Source organism: Limulus polyphemus, unplaced genomic scaffold (assembly GCF_000517525.1).
Source record: "Limulus polyphemus unplaced genomic scaffold, Limulus_polyphemus-2.1.2 Scaffold2407, whole genome shotgun sequence".
In the NCBI taxonomy this organism is placed as follows: domain Eukaryota; kingdom Metazoa; phylum Arthropoda; class Merostomata; order Xiphosura; family Limulidae; genus Limulus; species Limulus polyphemus.
Window position 1 is genome coordinate 156,659 of NW_013668017.1, and position 21,386 is coordinate 178,044.

Below are 21,386 nucleotides of genomic sequence, written 5' to 3' on the forward strand. Positions count from 1 at the left end.
TATGCCCATCACTGTTTGTATGTTTGTATTGTTACAACACATGTTAAAGCTATGCCCGTCACTAAGTGTTTATAGCAGTACATCACATAAAGCTTCAATTCTCACTGTTCTTATGAGTATGTTACCCGAAGCTAGATACATCATTATATATGTGTATTGGTATGTTAACTAATGCCACAATTTGTCTGTTGCATTGGTACATTATCTAAAGCTATGTCCAGGACTACATGTTTGTTATGATACTTCTGCATATGACATTTAAAGCAGTATTTTACCGATCCAGAAAGTTTGCCTTTAGAAGGTTATTGAAATATGCATACATTATGACTAATGAGGTAAATCTCTTTGGCTTTGATCAAGAAATACCAAACAGAGGCATTCTACTTAAAGCACATACAAGAATTACTTTGAGCATTAATTTTAGTTTGAAAATACTAAGTATCTTACTTTCCTATAATGTATATTTCTAACCTGCAAAATTCTTACATATTTCTAAGTTCTAACTGAGATTGAGCTGACGAGAGCACTACACACTACCTCACTCAATGGCTGCTTGCCAACAACTGGCGCAATCAACAAGCGGGAAAAATTCACGCATGGGCACGAAGGTTCAAGGTCGGCTCATGCAAGTGCGCTTGATTCAAATCCATCAGGTTATCGAAAAAAAAATAAGGTCGGATACTTTTCTCACAGGCCTCGTATATAAGAGAGAAAGAAGGCAAAAGTAACTTATAAGGAAAAAGGACAAAAATCATATAACACTTCTAAAATCATTAGATCCTTGTCATGGCACCAAAATTTGTTCAAGGTTATACATGAGCACAACTACAAAAACAAGAGATTCATGGATCTAATATGCCAAAGGAAATATGCAGTGACTTGTGACAACTAGAAGAAAAGAGATAAAATATAGTGTTTCAAACCGAATAATAATTACATGGAAACACTTTATTTTCTGAGACATATACATGAAATAAACACAAAAAAAAAGAATTCTGAAAAATGTGCAGTCAGTTGTAGGAAAATAAAGTAAATTAAGAAGATAATGTGTTAAACTTATTTTAAACTAAAGCTCACATGCTCAGCATAGGTATCAGACATGACACAAATGTCTTCTACTACATTTTAAATACTTTAGGGTAATCACCTGTTAAAGCACTAAAATTGGCTTCATAATATAAATTTTTTTGCAGCTGACAGTGAGATATGGCGGCTTTATGTATCTTCCAAACATAAGGTCATGAAAGACACAATGCAACTATCTCAGAAAATAGTAGGTAAGTTCCTTGACTGGTCAAGCTACAAAAAGTAACATCTTAGGCTGAAATTTTGCAGTTCCGTCATTTTCCTTGCAATGAAAAAGACTGGAACAGCGCTACTGCATCAAATTTTGCCAGAAACTGGGAGACAGCCAGGTGGAAACCATTCGGAAGATTCAGACGGCTTTCGGTGACGATGCTATGGGCATCACACAGATTAAGGAGTGGTACAACCGGTTTAAAGACAGCCGCACAACGGTGGAGAGCGAGCCACACTCCGGTCGGCCATCAACATACCGAAATGACCAGGTTATTGCCAAAGTGAACGCTATGGTGATGCGGGACCATCGTGTGACTATCCGAGAAATTGCGGAAGAGGTGGGCATCAGCACTTTTTCGGCACATTCCATTATGACCGAAGATTTGGCTATGAAGAGAGTGGCGGCGAAATTCGTGCCGAGGCTGTTTTGACCATACTATTTTACATGATTTACCAGTCACCATCAGTATAACTAACAGTACATATTTGATTGAAAATTCTATTTTCTTAGAGGTAATCCCATAGGAATGAAATAAAACATACACACTTAGTTTCAAAATGTTATATAAAACAGAAGTCACATTTTTATAACTAAATAAAAATAGTTATTTCCAAATAATTGTTGCTGCTTGTGATACTCATACAGAGAAAGAAGCATTAGCCACATCATCACACAACATATCTAAATGTAAATTAAGAGCTAAAAAATCAACCTCATTGTTTCGTTTTATATCTAGATTACTTACATAAATAGGGTCATTAAAAAATCTAAAAGTAAATTAACATAACATTACACATTATAAAACACAATACATGTTTATCATACTAATAGAATGAGTGACAAGTCTACAATTTTTTTTTAATTTCCACATCTGTCCCAAAATATAAAATTTATTTAACGTACCTTCAGCATGTGATGTTCTCGGTAACCTAAATGTTGTCTCTCTACTAACAGCAGAGGAATGAAAATTCTCTCTTTCCATTTGCAGAGCAAATATGCTTTTCTTCACATCCCTGGCTTTGCCTTCAAGCTGAAAGCAACTGCTTATTTTGAAAACATAAATTACTATAATTTATTTTATTATGAACACTAACAACTATATATTAGGATATTTCAAATTCCATTGGATAAAATTATCTCTCATTTATCTTTGTGTAGATATCACTCAAAAACCATCTTTACCAGGTTATAGGATTACTCTCATTATCAAATGGATTTCACACATTTATATAGTTTATAATACAACTGACATTAACCTCTTTATTAAATACTTTGAAATACCATGGTATTCAAAATGGAAATAGAAAAATATGTAATAATATGTAAATTTTGAGTAAAAAAGTGCTAAATAATATTATATTCCAATTTAGTGTCAAGATTAGCATTTGTAATAAAAATATTTTACTATATGTAATTTATATTCTAACAATATTTTACAAAACTCTGTGCTAGAACCAACTGAAACATAGTAATGTAGATAAAACAACAATATATTAGTATAACGTCAATCATACACACAAAATTTAATTATTGACAACAGATCACATAAACAAAGTAAGAAAAACAGGAGGCATACCCCTTTGTCCCTTAAAATAACTTTTGGAAATGGTTCATTTACGGGACCAGGAGCAGTGACAAGATTTCCAGTGACATCTCTCTCCTAAAAAAATAAGCAATATACATGATGTCTACAGAGCCTGAAACTCAAGAGAAAAAATAGAACTAATACATTATAACTGACAAACATTTATCATACTTGTGGAATTTTTAAAATGAGAAAGACTTAATTACTGGTCTTATCAAATTTCACCTTGGTTTAAAATCACTTATTACTTCCACTTTTTCATGATACACAGAAGAAAGAAAATTCCTTTACGGTAACTGATTTTAAATATAAAATACTAAATAATCTCCCTCTACTATCATTAATTCATCAAAATATTACTAATAATTATTTTCCATTCAAAAACCTATATCCAAGTCAGAGTTGTAAGTATGTTATATCAATTGGTCCTTTAATGTACAATAATAAGATTTTTATCAATACATTAAACTCCACTGACACTGATGCTTTGCCACATTACTGTTTTAATAACAATTGGACTGATAATTTTCATCAATATGTCATTCCAAGCGGTCTAAAAATTCTATAAGATGATAAGCTTACAGAAATTCTAGAAAAATGTTCTAAGTTCAGATTTTCTAAGAATACAAACAAATTTACTGTTCTAAAATCACTAGAATGAAATATAGATGACTATATTCTGAAAATCGAGTACTCTTACAAATGGAAAAAATTTCTCATTATCAAAAATCAACCCAATGACTTAAACATTTCTATCTACAAACCTGACCTTCCATATCACCTGTTCAAACCAAAAACCACAAGCTCAAAATAAAATTTGTAACAACCCGTGTAGATAGAGTTAGATGCAATTTTATATTCGTTCGTAAAAAAGTTTTATGCCCTTTCTATCTAAAAAAACTTTCAACACTAACATTAGTTTTGCTGCAAACAAAATCAGTACTAATTCTATAAAAAATACTAAAAAAAGACAGTTTATCATAAATGTCAAAATCTGCCTTTTCAATGAGCTATCTTAAAACTGCATAAAATTCATATTAAATTTGATTTATCACCAGCTTGGTAAAAACATTGCCAAATACTTCTACTGCTTAAGAAAATCCTAAATGTCTTACCAAATCATATTAGAATCAATACAGATAATTCTTATGATAAAGATTATTAGCTCATTAACAAAAACAAAAAGGTACACGATTGCATTAATAATTTACTTATTACAAACAATATTTTCTTTATTTCTCTTGATTTTACTACTTTCTTCACTAAAGTACTCTTAACAGATCTTATTAAAGTCTTCAGCTTTCTTTTTGATTGTTATTTGGATGATACCTGTAAAATTTCCCATCAATTTTTAACTAAAGAAGATTGCAAAAAATGTTTTCAATTACTATATGCTTAGTTTAATAATTACATCAAAGTTAACCATAATATTTATAAACAACAAATAAGAATTCTGATGGGTTCCAACTACTCATCAAATGTAGCTAATATGTATCATTTTATTACAAGCATTTCTCTTAGAATCACCGAACCTGGATCAGTATCATTATTTATTTTGCTACACAACACAGATAACCTAATTTCTTTAAATAATCCAGGCTTTGAACTAACAGTCTCTTCCATTTATCTTGTGGAAATGGAACTTGAAATGACTAATAAATGGCAATTTCTTGTCATTTTCTTGAACTAAATATCTCACTTACTAATGCCAATTTGAATTTCAACATTTACAATAAATGAAATGAGTTCAAATTTCATGTATACTTTCTTCCTTCTGTTAATAATTTAATCCCTAATATCTTAGTCAAAAGTATTCTATCAATTGGTCCTTTAATTTACAATAATAAGATTTTGTTTTCACAAAATTTCACAACTAAAAAGCTTTATGCTTATTCTTAATAAATCTAAAATTTTTTTATTCCATGCCAAACTACTGACTGAAAAATTTAAGTCTAATGGTTATGACTTTCCCACTATAATCAAAATATACAGATTATTTTTTAATAAATATAACATTCCACTAAATAAATATGGTCCCATTTCTATTCTAAAAGATACAAGTTTCACCTATAAAGTCAGTTTTCTCACTCTTGAACTTGTTGACCTTCTGTCACCTTAACCAGCATTGGTCATATTCAAGAACAGTTTTGAAAACCTTATTTAATTCATTCAGTTCTATGGCCTTAAGAACAGGAATAATCTTACTCTCTGCTTATCTTTGTTTTAAATGTATTTTACCTTCTAATGCAAGTGAAATAGGACAGGAAAGGCAAACTTCTAGGTGACTGAAAATTACTTCACTCTGTCCATATCTGTAAATGTTTCTTAACTTTATAGTGCTTTAATTAATTTTCTTCCTCTTTCTTTTCATTTCTTATTCAAGAGAGTCACTTTTGATTATGTATGGTTGGAAAAAATTCCTTTTATTCATTTATCTATTCCTATTGATTTATTTATTACTGCCCACAATTAGCTGCAGACAGTTACTTTGTAGTTTGGTTCAGAACATTATCGATTCAGGCCCTCTAATAATTTCATGTGTGTTCATCTGTTGTTGCACCACACCACAGATTCTTATCCGCAATGGTGTATAATTGAAGAGATGGACTATCTTCAATGCTATTTGAATGCTAGTATGCTGTTACACACCATTCATTACTCAATAGGTTTTTGACATTTTTTTTTTCACTTTGCTTTATTGTTACTGACAACATTCACATGATGATAATAAGTTCTCAATTTGTAACTATATATTCATTATTACTATTAGAAAATTACATTCGTAGTAGATTAAAACATGATGCAAAACAAATGCAGCAATGAGGACAAAACTACAAAAATAACTCATAAATATCAAATTAGCACTATAGCATCAATACAAAGTATGGAAATTTAGGAATTACAAACAAATCCACTACTGGCTTTTGGCAGAAAGTCATAATATGACATCAGGCATTGTGCACTTGTCTCACAACACCTTTCTGCTGTATGCCTTCTAGTTTTATACCTTCATTTAGAAGATACTGATGAGACAGGGCATCCCTAATAGTTTTTTTGTCTGCTACTACTACAATATCTACTTTTGAAGATTATCTTTGGTAGTTTCCTACAACTGGTATACCTATGAATTTACTCTTTATTGTTTTATTTTTGCAAAGATACTAATGGTTTTCCTACTGCATGACTAATAATTTTTCGGCTGCATTTAATAGATACTGATGAGACAGGATATACTAACATTTCTTGATTGTTATAGCTCCAGTCTACTTTATAGGATTCTACAGGTACCTCTGGTCATTTTCTACAAATGGTACAACTCAAAATACATTAACACATATTTGCTACACCACAATTCTCTCAGTAGTTTTTCTTAACTAATTTTTATTTAGAAGTGTCTTCTATATGTATTAGGTCATCAAGAAATTAATGTCGCATTTTGGAACACTTTCATTAACCACCCCCCAAAAAACGTACATCATGTATTGTAGTTAAACGAACCGCCTAAACGTCATGTTAGTGTACCTATATAATGTGTAAAGTTTAGTATACTCTAATCTAATTTGGCATGTAATGCTGTTTGAATACAAGGGAAACAATGCCTCTGTAGCCACAAAGAATATCAAAGAAGTTTTTGGAAATGTTTTGAACGTTCATAAGTGTCAACTATGGTTCAACAAATTTCGTACAAGTGATTTTAGTCTTAAAAACTGAGATGGCAGGTGCCGACACGTTGGAACTAATATTGATGCTCTGGAGACACTTGTTCAGTCTAAGCCAAGGCAACAAACTCATGAAATGGCCCTGAAATTACATGTCTCTCATGAAACAAAATGTAAACATCTAAGAAATATGGGAAAACTCCATAAAGAAGGTATTTGGGTGCCTACTGATCTCTTCAATGATTATCGTTTCCAACATGTGAGTGTTGCTTCGTCTCTTCTGGTGCGTAATGTGCATGAACCATTTTTGGACAGAATTGTCACCGGTGATGAAAAATGGATTCTCAATGCGAATATTAAATGCCCAAAACAATGGTTCAGTCCTGGACAAAAACCACTTCCAACCTCAAAACCAGGACTCGATCAACAGAAAGTGATGCTTTGCATTTGGTGAGACATCAAAGGAGTAATTCATTTCAAACTTCTCAATCCACAGTGAACTGTTAATGCAGAGATCTATAGTCAGCAACTGGAACGTTTAAATCAAGCCCTTCATCAGAAACGCCCTTCACTCGGCAATCGGAAAGGTGTTCTTCTTCTCCACGACAATGTACTTCCACAGGTGGCACGGTTGACTCAACACAAAATTATGGAGTTGGGAAGTTCTCCCAAACCCAACATATTCTCCAGATATGGCACCATCAGATTACCATCTTTTTCGTTCGCTGCAACACCATCTTAATGGGAAAACATACACAAATGTGGAAGGTGTTAAACAGGGCATCGGTATGTATTTTGCTTCAAAGCTAATTGATTTCTTTAATCAGGACATTAACAACCTGATTGTAAGATGGAAAAGCATCATCGATAAGAATGGAGACTATTTCATTCAATAAATGTTTTGTTTTGATATATAACTTGTTCGGGCTTTTTTATCTAAAAAAAAAGCGATATTAATTTCTTGATAACCTAATAATTATTGAATTCAAAAATAGCATAAAAATAATGTTAATTTATCTGACATTGTACTACATGACAAGACGTATATACCTGCACATGCTCAAAGGCTAGTCTTGGTCTATATTTACTCAATAGAATAGAATATTTAGTGCTAAACACATATTTACCAACTAATTTTAAGCATTTTCTCTCAAAACCCTCTCCTTTCACTTCTAATTTTATTAAAACACCCATTTTCAAGGTACCTTTTAAAATATTATAATGTGAAATTTTTTTCAGTTTATGCTTTAATACAACAATGAATCTGTAATTTATGGCATAATAAAAACAAGTTGTATTGTTGCACTTTTAGAATGTTATGCCATGTCTATAAGATAAGTCCACACTATAACTTTTTAAAACTTTTCTTTATGCAAACATAACTTACCTTCAGGAATAAACATATGTTTACGAAAAAATTGTCAATTTTGATACAATGGCCTAGGATGGTTCAGCTGCTTATCAATGCAATTTTGTCCATACATGTTTATAAGCCTTAATTTAGTTTTTCATGTAATCATAAAATTTGTCACATAAAATTCATGCATTGTTTAAAAAAATTCCACATGACTATGCACCAACATATAAAACATGGCAGAGGTCAAGTGACAAGCGAGAAAACATTCAAGATGATGCACATTGGATTCTTTAAATGTGTTACAGTCCTCCATAACCACCTTGTACCACAAATATTAGTTCAGAGTTACTTGTATTACCAGAGTCTTGCAGGAAATAAAACAAAACTAATTGTGCTAATTATTCCTCAAAGATGCTGCTGAACAATAACAAAATATCATATCACCATCATGCGAGCTATGAGCATAACACATTCCACAATGGCAAACAATGATTGATACCAAGCTATGAGCATAACATATTCCACAATGGCAAACAATGGTTGATACCAAGCTATGAGCATAACACATTCCACAATGGCAAACAATGGTTGATACCAAGCTATGAGCATAACATATTCCACAATGGCAAACAATGGTTGATACTTTCACCATAGCATCTATTATTTTTAATTTAAATTATCTGAAATGAATCCAGCAGTTTCCTGTTTCTATAAGATAATTTAAATGTTCACGTGGTTTTGAGCACAAATGTTAATTTATAAGTGTAACAAAATTCTGAGTTATATTTTACTCACCACAATGTCTTCAATAACAGATGGAAAACCTATGTCATGATCTACAAAGAGGAAGAATTAGAGTTGTATAGTTACAAAATATGATGTGCAGAAATTTCAAATGCAAAAAATTTGATGAAATATAAATATATATATTTAACACTTTTTGTACAAAAATGTAAAAGAAATACTGTGCTAAAAAAAATAAAGGAACAAATAGACTTTTCTATGTTTTAACAATGACAAAGCACAACTACTGTTATTACATAATGTAACTCGTATCCCTGAGTTCACTTTTATGCAAAAAGAACTGTCAGGTTATTGTTTATTTAATTTGCTATGCACATATCAACGATATCAAAATGTGAAAGAAACAGTATATTTTCAGCAGTTTGAACAACAGCAATATGTAAAACAAACATTTAGACATTTCCATGTCGTGGAGAGTTACAAGTTGATTAGAAGCCAGTCAAAACAAACTGAATTGAATTGCAAAAATAAACTATTGAATGAAATAGTTTGAAACTTCAAGCAAATTTTCTACAGATTATGTAGCTTTAGTAAATAAAATATCCTATTTTTATATGTAATATTTGTATGAATTCATAGCTTTGAAACTTTAAAAGGATTTCATTTTCATGTTTCTAAAGAATCAATTAAAAATGCTTACATTTGATGCAATTTTAATTACTGAATTTTATGACTTCCTACATTTCTTGTAAAACCTTCCCATAAAGTTCTTCTAAGATTGTAAATTTAATCTTTGTTTTGATTCAAAAATACATCACATGCAGTTTCTTTTTTTTTATCAATGGCATACAACAAAAATATCTTTTTCACCCTTACTTAAATTATAAGCAAGCCAATATATATTTTAAATTAATAATTAGGTTTCATTTATGCATATGTAACAAGTTCTAAACCCATTATATATATACGCACACACAGAGTTTTCTAAATATTTCTTTTCATGGCCTAACACAGCAGCCTTCACAGTAAAACAAAACTTGTTAAGTGCAAAATGATTTAACCCTTTCACCATGGGCTGATGTATTTTGCAGCACCTCATAACCACCATGTAACCATGGTGGTATACATACTATAACTCTGAAAGCAATTATTGTATCTTCACAAAATCTGGCAAGCTTTCAGTAAACTTTAAAAACCTTTAATGTAGAAACTAGTTTTGACACGTGAGACTGAAGAGGATGCACAAATGTGTCGAAACTAGTTTCTCTATTATCAAACTTCTGAAAGTTTGTTCCATTTACTGTGGTTTTTCACTAAGTAAGTTTGTGTTTGTTTTATGGTAAAGCTACTAAAGCTATCTGCCACCTTTCCTAATTTTGAATTGCCGATCAAAGAGAAGGCAACTGGCTGGTAGCACCTTCCACCAACTCGTAGGTTACTGTTTTACCAATGAATAGCAAGGTTGATTGCCACATTATATGAGCCTAACAGCTGAAAGGACAGGAATGTTTGGCACTGGGTTTGATCCCATGACCTGAAGATTGCAAGTCTACTGCCCTAACTACTAGGCCATTCCAGGCCACATTTAACAAAGTCATATCTCATTGTTCTAAATAACGTTAAATACTCTGTTCCATTTTTCTATATTACTTAGTCTCTAGCAGATAATCAAAATAAAATGAATTAAACTAGTTATTAAACTGAACAGAGAAATCTTGAAGTTTATCCAAAAGGGCTATATCATGAGGAAACGAATATAGCTAAGATGATTAAAGATGTCTAAGTTTTTCCTAAGCAAAATGACTTCTACAAACAATTTTTCATACCACTAAGCTAATAATATCTCAAAATGACTAGTTATCGACCCTGAAGTGAACCCTCAGATGGTATGACTATCCCCAAAAATGTTGAGACTCTATAAATTGATAAGTACTATATCACTCAGGAATGTTTACAGAAAGAGTGAATGTTTTTATAAAATTGTTTTGAATTTGATATTTCTAAACAAAAGAAATGACTATTTCTATAATGCCATACATTTATTTTTTAAACAACCCACTCATCATATCTTTCTTGCAAAATTATAAGCCAAATAACAAGACCAGTTAGCTCATATATATTAGACATACTTTAGCTGATAGTGTACAATGGATAATGATCCCCAGTTTTGCTACTGTTAGGCATAAAAGAAAAAATAAAAGAACATGTAGATATGTACATATTTCCTCATTTGTGAAGGGCTCACATGTGGCCTTTATACCAGTAAAATCTTTTGAAGGGGTAGATCTTTCCTAATTCTTAGTTTTTTTGTTCATATGATATACTGTTTTTATTTTTACCAATCAAAAACCTACAAAAAAGTTACTATTAACTTTCATTAAATGTGTCTTGGTACATTGGTACATCTTACCACTGAATAAAACTTCAAGTAATTACTGTGAACTGTCTATAATAAATCTTCCATGATAAAAACACATAGAAACACCAACTTCTCTGAAGCTAATACTACAATAATGTTCCGCATGTGCAAAGATCAACAGCTTAAGAGTCAATTAATAAATATTAAAATAACTAAAATAGTGAAGCAATACAGCCTATTGGGCACTATGGAAACTTGACTAATACACACAAAGAATGATATTGATATACTCAACTATCTAAAATAATGCTTTCATTCTTTTCACTGCTGGTTTTCTCTTCATTTTTTCTTACTTTAAACTTAGATTTTATTTTTTTACTTCCTCCCTCTGTTTGGTTCTGTGATAGACCTAAAACAAAACAAGATTCTGTATTAGTAAACAGTTACTAATCATGTTATACATATGGACCTTGCTACACATTCATTAATATTTGTTTCTTTACATGACTGGATCTAAAATGGATTATAAAAAACTCTTTATAATTTTAGTAGCAATAACACAACTTGCTGATTATTTTGAACCGACGACATTACCACTATGGTGAAATACAAAACTTCAGATATTTAAGTGAAAGTACTGATAAACACTATATGATAATAACAACATTTAGTATTTTTATTTTTCAACAAAAACTTTCATGGTAATAACATAACATATAAAATACTGTAAGATTCTCATAAGAAAGTATTTTAGGCATGATTAAAAAGGAAGATATATGTGCAACCTGTTTTAGCATTAAAGTAAAAAAAGTCTTAGCAATGTGGCCAATTTGTATTATTTTAATCAGCCATCAAAATCAACACACACTTAGATTTATCATCGTGGTTATATTTAGAAGAAAATTAGATTTCAATGGCTATGTTAATGCTACACATGTGCAGATAGTGAAATTGTTAGAGAAGAGATATATCAACAAACATGGCAACACTTTAAATACATTCTGACCTTTTTACCAGTCCAGTGTCATATTTGAAACTAAAATTAAAAATACAATTCAAGATATAGAATTATATAGAGATCTGTAAGTCATTAGACTAAGTTTATGGTTCAAAATGACATAACCATTAATAGTTATTTAGTAATGATACGGTAGCACCTGGTTGCAATTGAGACTGGAAAATAAAAAAGTTTCATAAATAAATGAATGCCCATATGTATTGATAATGCTATAAATATTCAAATGAAATAATGTTATGGCTGTTGTAAATGTAGCCTCTGCATATATTTATTAGTCGTATATAATAGTAGCTGAATTGTGTAAAATATCATGGCCTAAAAATGTTTAAAGTATTGTGGCATCTTTACTCCAGTAATTTTCTGTGGATAATTTTATTCTCAACCATCTTGTTGCAGGTTGAGAAAACATGGCATTATATGGGAAGAACAACAATGCCATTCTTCTCAGGATGCCACACTGATGACTATCATCACTCTTAGTGTAAAACATGGAATGTTATATCCCTGGGGCATCACCTGACTTTCCATTAGAAAAGATCACTGTCATTTCTGTTCAGTATGCACTTTATTACAGCAATCTGTACTAGGAGAAAGCACTAAATACACATTCTGATGATACACATACTTAGTTGATGATCATGTTCTGTGAGTAATTAGAACAAGAAGAACATAGTGGCACCCTTGACCAACTTTCTACATTAAGAATAAATGCTCAACATGTTCAGAATTTGTGAAAAATTATTATATTGATCAAGTGGATAGGAAACATATGGTAAGCTTGTATACCCTGAATGATGGAAATGGTTATACAACATTTATATTATAATTTACAATAATCTATGGCAGTTTGATGTTTTTAAATTATTGCTTTAAACATTATTATGTCAAACATGCTATCCCTGATTAAGATCAAGTTTTTCTATAGTGTTAGAACAAACAACTAGCCCTTTTAACAAGCATTTTAACAGTTGATAGTTTGTTTGACTTTGAAAAGAGCAATTTGAAGTCCAAAGAACTAATTGCATTAGTATTTACAAAATATGCTTGTTTTCTGAAGTACTCTAACTACAACATTAAAGAAAAGTAAAGTTATAAATTTCACATTCTGTACTAAATTATGTGCATAAAAGTTTGAAATTTCCTCTACAGACTAAAAGTGCTGTGGGTTCACCAATTTTATCTAATGTACTGTAGCTACTTTAGTGTTGAAACATACAGAAACTTTGGCATTAAACTCTTTTACAGGTTCTATAAAGTCGTATCTCACATATTCCAGTGAAAAAGTAAACTGTTTTGACATAAATGTTTTCATGCCTCACTTATATGCACAAAAAACGAATTTATTCAGTTTAGTATGAAATTTAAAAGTTAACACTTTCCTTACCTTTATGGACTAACACAATTCACATTAAACATAAGTTTTAGGTGGGAGTTAGATTAAGGATAGTGGTATGCAAATCTCCAAAGAGAAAGAATATATTGAGCCATAAGAAGTTGAGAGACATCTGAACTACTTGCTAGATTCCTGAAGACAAAGAAGAGAAGGCTAGGCCCAACTGTGGTTGGAAAGAACCCCCCCCCCCCCAAATGAATGGGTATTAAGAGGGAATCAGAATGGACTTCCCCTTGTCATAACAAAACCAACCTGTTCTGCATTTTGTAGGAGCAGAGGAATGTGAACTCTGGACTGAGAATGGGAGGAAGCAAACAGGAGCCAGTCAAATCAGAGAAAAAACAGTCAATTTCATGAAATTAACCATGACGACAAAGGGCATGTAATGAAGTCTGACACTAACAAAAATGGGGATAAGAAGACACATAGTTAACAACTATGTTAAAAAAAATATATAGAACACTGAATTATATGTTAATAGTAGTAATGATAATTAAGGTACAAACTATTAAAACATTCCCAGTAAATTAAGTACTTATAAATAGGAAATCAACAAACCATTTAAATGTACCTAGTCCACAGAATATGTAACAATAACAAATGAGCAAACCAACAAAAATTACCTAGAAAGCACCTAAATAAGCAATAACTAATTCACCACACATCAAAAATAACCTAGAAAACACCTAAATAAGCAATAACTAATTCACCACACATCAAAAATAACCTAGACGACAAGGGACACTGAATTAAGTCACATACTGACAAAAATGGGAATGAGAAAGCACATAGTTAACAATGAAGAAAAAAGTATTTCAAAAACAGGACAATGAAATCAATACGTAACAAACACACAATCAAATCATACCTAGAGAAAGTATTTATTAATAACAAACTAACAAAATACACATAATTAATGAATGTGCATAACAATTAGATTTAGCAAAATTACAAAGTAATAATCAATATTTAATGTGCAATTAAACTGAAGTAACATAGATAACATAGTACACCTAAATACCTAACTTACCAAACTGCAAACATCACTGATGTGAAATATATAAGTCTCCCATGTATAAAGAAGAGCAAAGTGTATCAGAACCAAGCCTACTATGGATATATCAACCTGGTGTGAAGTGTACATGATGAAAAACTTACCACAAATTTGCTAGGAGAACTTAAAGATAGAGGTATAAAGGAGGAGAAGAACAAGACTCCCCCAACTGAAAGATGTGGCGGCCAGCAATTGGGGAAAGGTACCTGAAAAAGAAGAGGCCGAAGTGGCAACTCAATAAGTGTCTTCTTCCTCAGAAAGAGTGTCTCATTGAAAAGACGAAGAAAATGCCAGCCAAACATTAGACTCTAATTCCTTGTGAACCACAGGAAACTTCAAATACATACTTAAACAAGAAGAATTTGGGAACAAGAAAATTTTGAATGCAAATTCATGGAAACAAATGAAATTAAACAATAAAATTAGAAACTGTTGAATAAACTTCATTAGAAATGACAACAAAGCACAATAAAAAAACTGGAAAAATTAAACACACGTCTAAACCGTGTCATAACAATCAAGAAAGTGAGGATTGAGTGGGAATAGCAGAGGGAGCTAGCTGCACCATTATAGGTGGTGCAATACTTTTGGTGGAGAGCAGTCACATATTATGTACATGTGCAGAAATGGCACAAAACTATTGGGGTATACGAGTGCTTAGAAGGCAGGCAACAATCAAGATAGCTTTTGTGTGAAAGGTGGTAAATGTGTTTTGGAAAAGTCCTAGTGTAGAATATAAATACAACATTCTGTGAAACATCAAATAACTTGGAAAATGAGATGAAAAAAGATAGTCAAGGATACAGTTAAAAGAACTGAATCAGTCAGTTTATTTTCATGAAGTATTTGAATCTGTGTTCACCATCTCACTTAGCAAGTTACTTTGTACAAGTAAGTTGATTTGTTTGACATTAGTTAACAATACTTGTAACATAGACTTACAATGATTTGACAGTGTTCAAGTGCTCAAGCTCATAGAAACATTAAAAGAGGAAACAAATGTATGTGTTATAGTTTATGTGGACTAGACTTTGAACTATTTTCACTGGATAATTGAAAAGAACCTGTCAACAAAATGATATAACAACTACAGGTTAGTAAGGCAAGATCTTCCTTTTCCATAGCCATGTTGGTTATCTCAAAAAAAAATTTGAATATTATCAAATGGTCCTAAAAAACAACTTTTTATCAACTCTCTAAAGCTGTCCCCACTAGTGAATTAAGAGTAACTTGCCTTAAATCCCTTGGAAAATAGTCAACAGAAAATTGGTTTAATTCATATTAAATGTACTGCACTTAGATTCCCTAAAAGTGGTACAGTGTCTTTGTACTTATAGCTTGCATATAAATATATGAAAGGTTTCCCATTAACACTTTTAGTATTTAATGCTGAAGCTTTAAAACAAAGTTTAAAAATCAGTCACCAAGGCTTGTATCAAAATTAATCAAATATATAGTTTAACCTAATTTTTTAAAGTTGTAACATTTTTGCTAAAACTTACAAAAAGTTTGAAGGAAAATTAAAAGTAATTTACAGTTTATCCAAAACATGTTTTTACTTCAGTATTTTTAATGTTATTCACAAATTGTAGATACAAATAATAAGACATATAGGGAAGTTGATTTCTCAATAAAGTAGTAAGGCTTACACATTGTTTATTAAAAGCAAAAGGACTAACATCAATTTTTCAAACAATTAAATTACTTTTTAAAGAATAAATCTAGGTTAGTTAACCAATGACTGAAATAATTTTATTTTAAAAGAATTAATTAAATTAGGCAGACTTCACATTTGCACATTGTTTGCTAAATGTTTATAATCCCACTTAATAATGAATCATTTATAGATTTTCTGCCATTTCTTCAATGTTTCAATACCTACAAACATCTACAGATTAATTTTTATTCACAATAAATTTTCACTGCTTTGTTGAAGATTCCATTGTATAAACATTAAAATTTTGTTTTTTACTCTGTTACATCAATTCATGCTCTTGGTTATATGTGGTAACATAGCATGTTGACTGTTAGAAGTGCTAACTGATCTTTATCGTTCACATCTCTTAGAATTAGAAAGGTCATGTAAAGTTTAAATAAATGAAAGCTGGTATTTAAGCTGTTGTGTGTATTCTTAGGTAATTAGTGTCAAAGTAAGTGTAAAGTCCATTTGTCAATTAGTACATTTAATGAACTTTTAGAGAATCTATTATGAATGCTAATTCTGTTTTGAAAAAGTTAGCATTTTCCTACATTGAAAATGTATTTCCAATAGATACTTACCTCCTCTCACAAAGTCGTTTTTCTTGACTAACGCTGCCCCCTATCGACACAAAATTTCAACAAACACCACTAGCCTTCCACCTCCCACTTTTGCATATCCACATGCAAATGATCATGCGGCAACTCTCCACCAATAGGAGTGCAACACCACTACCATCGTAAACAGTGCCCTCTTCACATCTGCACTCGTTAATCACTTCAAGATTGGTCAGAAGACCTACACTATATATCATCAGAAGTGGGGAAGCTGGGTAGGAAATGTGAGAAGAGGTATCTATCAGAAGAACATTTTCAGTGTAGAAAAATGCTAACTTCCAAAACGATATCTTACCTCCGCTCACAAAATAGCTAGAATTCCACACTGAACTGGTAGAGGGCCAATAAAAGATATTATTATCCCCTATTAGGAAGCACCCAAAGAGAGACCAGGAGGTGTAGAACCAAAAAAGAAAATATCATACCTCAGCGGGAGACCACACCACATTTGATCTAGGTATACTTTTTGCTCTTTTATGACAGTGTTGCGAACATAAAAGGTGGAAAAACAGGAAGGAATCCCAGAATATATAAGATCGATGAATGGGACTCCTTAGTGTCAAGTGGCTAGGATGTAACAGACTGTAGTGGCAGCTCAACATCATCCAATACCAGGTGGTATCTAGAATGGTACATCAGATCAATGGTAGGTTGAGGATCACCTACCTCTTCACCTCGAAACAGGAATTGGTAGGGAAGATGAGCTTCTGTACCAAAATTCATCTCCACTTGCAGCCATTTCCAACACAACCAACACCAGATCCCACGGGGACCGACATCTAGCAGACAGCTGGATCATTTCTCGGTGATTTTTCCAAGCACGTTCCCTTGGCTGTGGTTTCGCTAGATAGTAGATAAGGACAGTGGGAATCTCGTTAATCCATTCATGCGCGTCACTAATGTGAAGGTATTTCCTGTCCACGGCAAAAGGATATCAGGATATCCGACTGTACACAAGTGGTAAAATGTGCTGTGTTCATCTACAACTAATATCAGATCTGCCAGGAATCGACATCCAGCAGGTGGTAGGAAGAGGGACCGCAAACCAGGGGTGAATCTCCAGTCCAAAACCTGGTGGCAGTGGGCATCCAGTCCACAGTATGAGGAGGGATACCAGCCAGCACACATGAGGACTTATGTAGCTGGACCATCTTCAACCAACACCAGACCCACCAGGAATATACATCTGGAAGATGGTAGGGAGGAGGAACATCTAAGCCTGAGGGGCAAACTGCAATAGTATATACATATATATATTTGTGACACGGTGGAGTGCTTCAACCAAAACCTGGCGGCATCTCGAAGTGTACATCAGGTCCATGGTAGGAATGATGTCACACCATTTACACATGATACTAATCATGACCGAGCCATCTCCAACGAAAACCAGACCCACTGGGAATGTACATTCAGAAGATGGTAGGAAAGAGGAATGTCACACTTGGAAAAAAACAATGGGTCAGATCTTTCAACAGGAATATGGCATAGTGCTACAACCAAAACCTGGCAGCATCTGGAATTGTACATCAGGTCTGCAGTAAGTAGTGCAATACATCAGCAACACTTGCAGAATGCCATCACTTACTCTCAACTGAGTGGTATGATACATCACTCAGGAGGACAGTTCACCATGGTCCACCAGTGGCTAGGAACTGGTAAGTTAGGACTCCTATACTCCACTCCAAAAAAGGAAGAAAAAATGTGTTGGAGAGTCTGGAGGACAGCATCACCAGAGACAGTGCAACAGGTGACCACAATACCCTATTTTGAAAAGCAGAGTTGCCACGTCAATGGAGTCATTCAACCAAAACCTGACAGCATCTTGAATTGTACATCAGATCTGCAGTAGGAAGTCTCAATGCCATAGAACTCAGAGATGTGCAGCAGTCTCTGTCTGCTTTACAGACATGAGTTAGTCCATGAGTGTACAGTCTGGAATAAACATAGTTATGAAGCAAAAACCATTACAGTGAACTATTAGCAGTTCTATGAAACATCCCATCTCTATGGTGTGCATAACCCAATTCTGTGATGTAATTGTTTAGTCATAGATAACAATAAAACGAAGATACACAACCAACACCAGGTGGTATCAGGAATTGTATGTCAGGTTCACAGTAGAAAGAGCTACAACATAATTGACATAGAGCATGGTTGCAGGATGGACAGTGTAGATTTAAAAAAAAAGGTATACCTGGTCAGGCAGCACTTGCCACAGAGTGGGATCCACAATACACTAACAAAAGGCCCTGTAAAAGTAAGAAAAGTGTGAAAAATAAAAGTCACCTTTCACAATACCAAAACATGAAAATTTAGATAAATAATAAAGAAAAACTAAGTCAATAATATAATGGAAAATGTCAACAAAACCAGCACATCTGTACAGTACTACTGCCAATCAAGAAGTGATTAATGAGTGCAGATATAAAAAGCATGCTAGTTCGATGGCATGCATTGAAAATTTGCACCAACAGAGGGCAGTGCTAGTTGAGAAAAAGCTATTTTGGAAAGGAAGGCATAGTATGGGAACAAATATTGCAGCATTTGCATTTTGTGAGTGTTTAGGTTAGACCCCAAATATATTAAATAAATAAATCAAACTTGTTTGTAAATAATCCCACTTATAAAATTATTTCTAATAGTCATATAATGCAAGTCATTTTTATGATTTATCTTTCTGTTTAAAAAAACTTCAGAACATAAAATGAAATATCAAGAACATACCTTTTGAGGCTGAATCTTTAACTTCCTCCACTGCTTTTCTCTTTTCTCCAACACTAACAACTTTTGCTGAAGGTTGAAGTCTGCCTGCTAAAAATTCCTCCTGCATGCATTCAAGTTCCTCTTCTGAATCTCCCCGTGAAGGACGTTTCAAATCCATATTTGCCTAAATTTAATTAAAAGAGAGTAAAGGTTGTATATTATTATGACGTTTCACAACAGTGTTGAGGGAAGCTTGTTGTTAATAAACTAACAAAAAACTGAGATATTTGAAGTCAAAAATCAATTTCCAAGAGAACGGGTAAGTATATCTACAAAGCAACAATAATAATTTTGTAGAATCTGTGCACTCATCATTACAACCTTTTCAGATTCCATTTCACCCCTTCATTTTGGTCATCCTTTACTGCTATTTTTTGCAGTTGTCAAAGCCTCAATTAGCTCATTAAAATGCACTTTTTTTATGAATTAAAAACTGTAATAATGTGTTTCCTGAGTTTTAAACACCCAATCTTAGGACATCCATCATAACTATGTTATTTGAACACCTTTTCTTCCTTAATTTTAGATGTGGGATGTCAACAAAACTTAGGGTGCCACTTGTCAGCCCATATTTTAAAGAATGGGATTCCATAAACATTGTTTTATATCTTCTGAGCTAACAACATCTTGTGATTACTATGTATTTCAGATAAAAAAATAAATATTGGAATTCTATTTATGAAAACTTACTAGCACTATATACAATGCAAGTCATAAGAAAACAATATTCCGGTAAGTAGCTTTGGGATTTCACATGTTATGCAAGCATGTAAACAACTACCTCTACCCTTTATATCTATACCTACAAAAATGTTTAAAATTGTCCTCATAATTTGAATAAAAAGTTACTTCAAGACTAACATATGAATAAAGTGCACCCTCTTCTAGCCAAAAAAATGAGTTATTTTTTTTATTTCTTTATAATTGTTTATAATCTTTTCTATTCAATGGTATTTAAACTTTGTCTATAGCTGCTTTCAAACTGTTCTTGATTAACAGTTATTTGCACCATTTTATGACCTCAGAGCATGTAATGTGAACAGAAGCCTGCAAGAATAAACAATTAGACAGATAAAGTGAATTACACAAAACAAACAAGACTGGGTTAATTGTATTCTCATAGGATGATGGTTTCTTACCAAATAAAACATGTACTTTAAGACAGTCAGAAAAATTCTAAAATATCTTTAAGTGCATTGCTTACAAGCAAGACTTTTCAGAGCTCTGCAGAAATGTAAATTTAATCATTTATTACAATTTTCACGAATTACATTAAATGTTACAAAATATGAGATAGGGAATAAAGATATTTTGGTTACAAATTTTATTAAAAAAAACACATTTTGAATGGATGTGACAAGAATTATCTGTTGTGAAATTAGGCAGCTGAGTTATTTGGAGACACTGATCAGATGTGGAAAATATTTAAACATTCAAGTTAAACATATTCCTTATAGAAAGAAAAGGGTTGCTACAAGTAAAAAACAATGTTTGCTTTCAAAGAGTATAAGAGATAGAATTAAAGAAAAGCATCACAAATTTATGAAATTTAAATTGACTGTTATGATGGGAGATTTAGAAGATAGTAGAATATTGAGAAAGTTAGTGAAACAGTAAATTAGGACATCAAAAAGGATATATGAGAAAAGATTGGTTGAAAATGTAAAAATTAGCATTAAGGCTTTCTTTAAATACATTAATGGTAAACAAATGTTAGGATGGGGTATTTTATCTGTTATTTTCACTAATCAATAAAAAAAGTTTTGTTCAATTTGACTTATCTTGTAACCACCATAAAAAAATTAGGAAATAAATATACGTTATGCCTCTTTCATTCT

General features: G+C 32.2%; 1 protein-coding gene across 3 annotated transcripts in view; it reads right to left on the reverse strand.

Moving 5' to 3' along the window:
* Nucleotides 1-21,386, reverse strand: part of LOC106466873 (RNA polymerase II-associated protein 1-like) — a 120,245-nt gene that overhangs the window by 95,425 nt on the left and 3,434 nt on the right. For all 3 annotated transcript variants that reach the window (XM_022394944.1, XM_022394942.1, XM_022394943.1), the window contains exons 2-6: nt 19,510-19,672; nt 11,300-11,413; nt 8,697-8,737; nt 2,877-2,960; nt 2,204-2,330 (exon numbers count right to left, since the gene is read on the reverse strand). In XM_022394944.1, coding sequence (XP_022250652.1) covers nt 2,204-2,330; nt 2,877-2,960; nt 8,697-8,737; nt 11,300-11,413; nt 19,510-19,666 — 523 coding nt within the window. In that variant the 5' untranslated portion in view covers nt 19,667-19,672. The remainder of the gene's footprint in view (nt 1-2,203; nt 2,331-2,876; nt 2,961-8,696; nt 8,738-11,299; nt 11,414-19,509; nt 19,673-21,386) is intronic.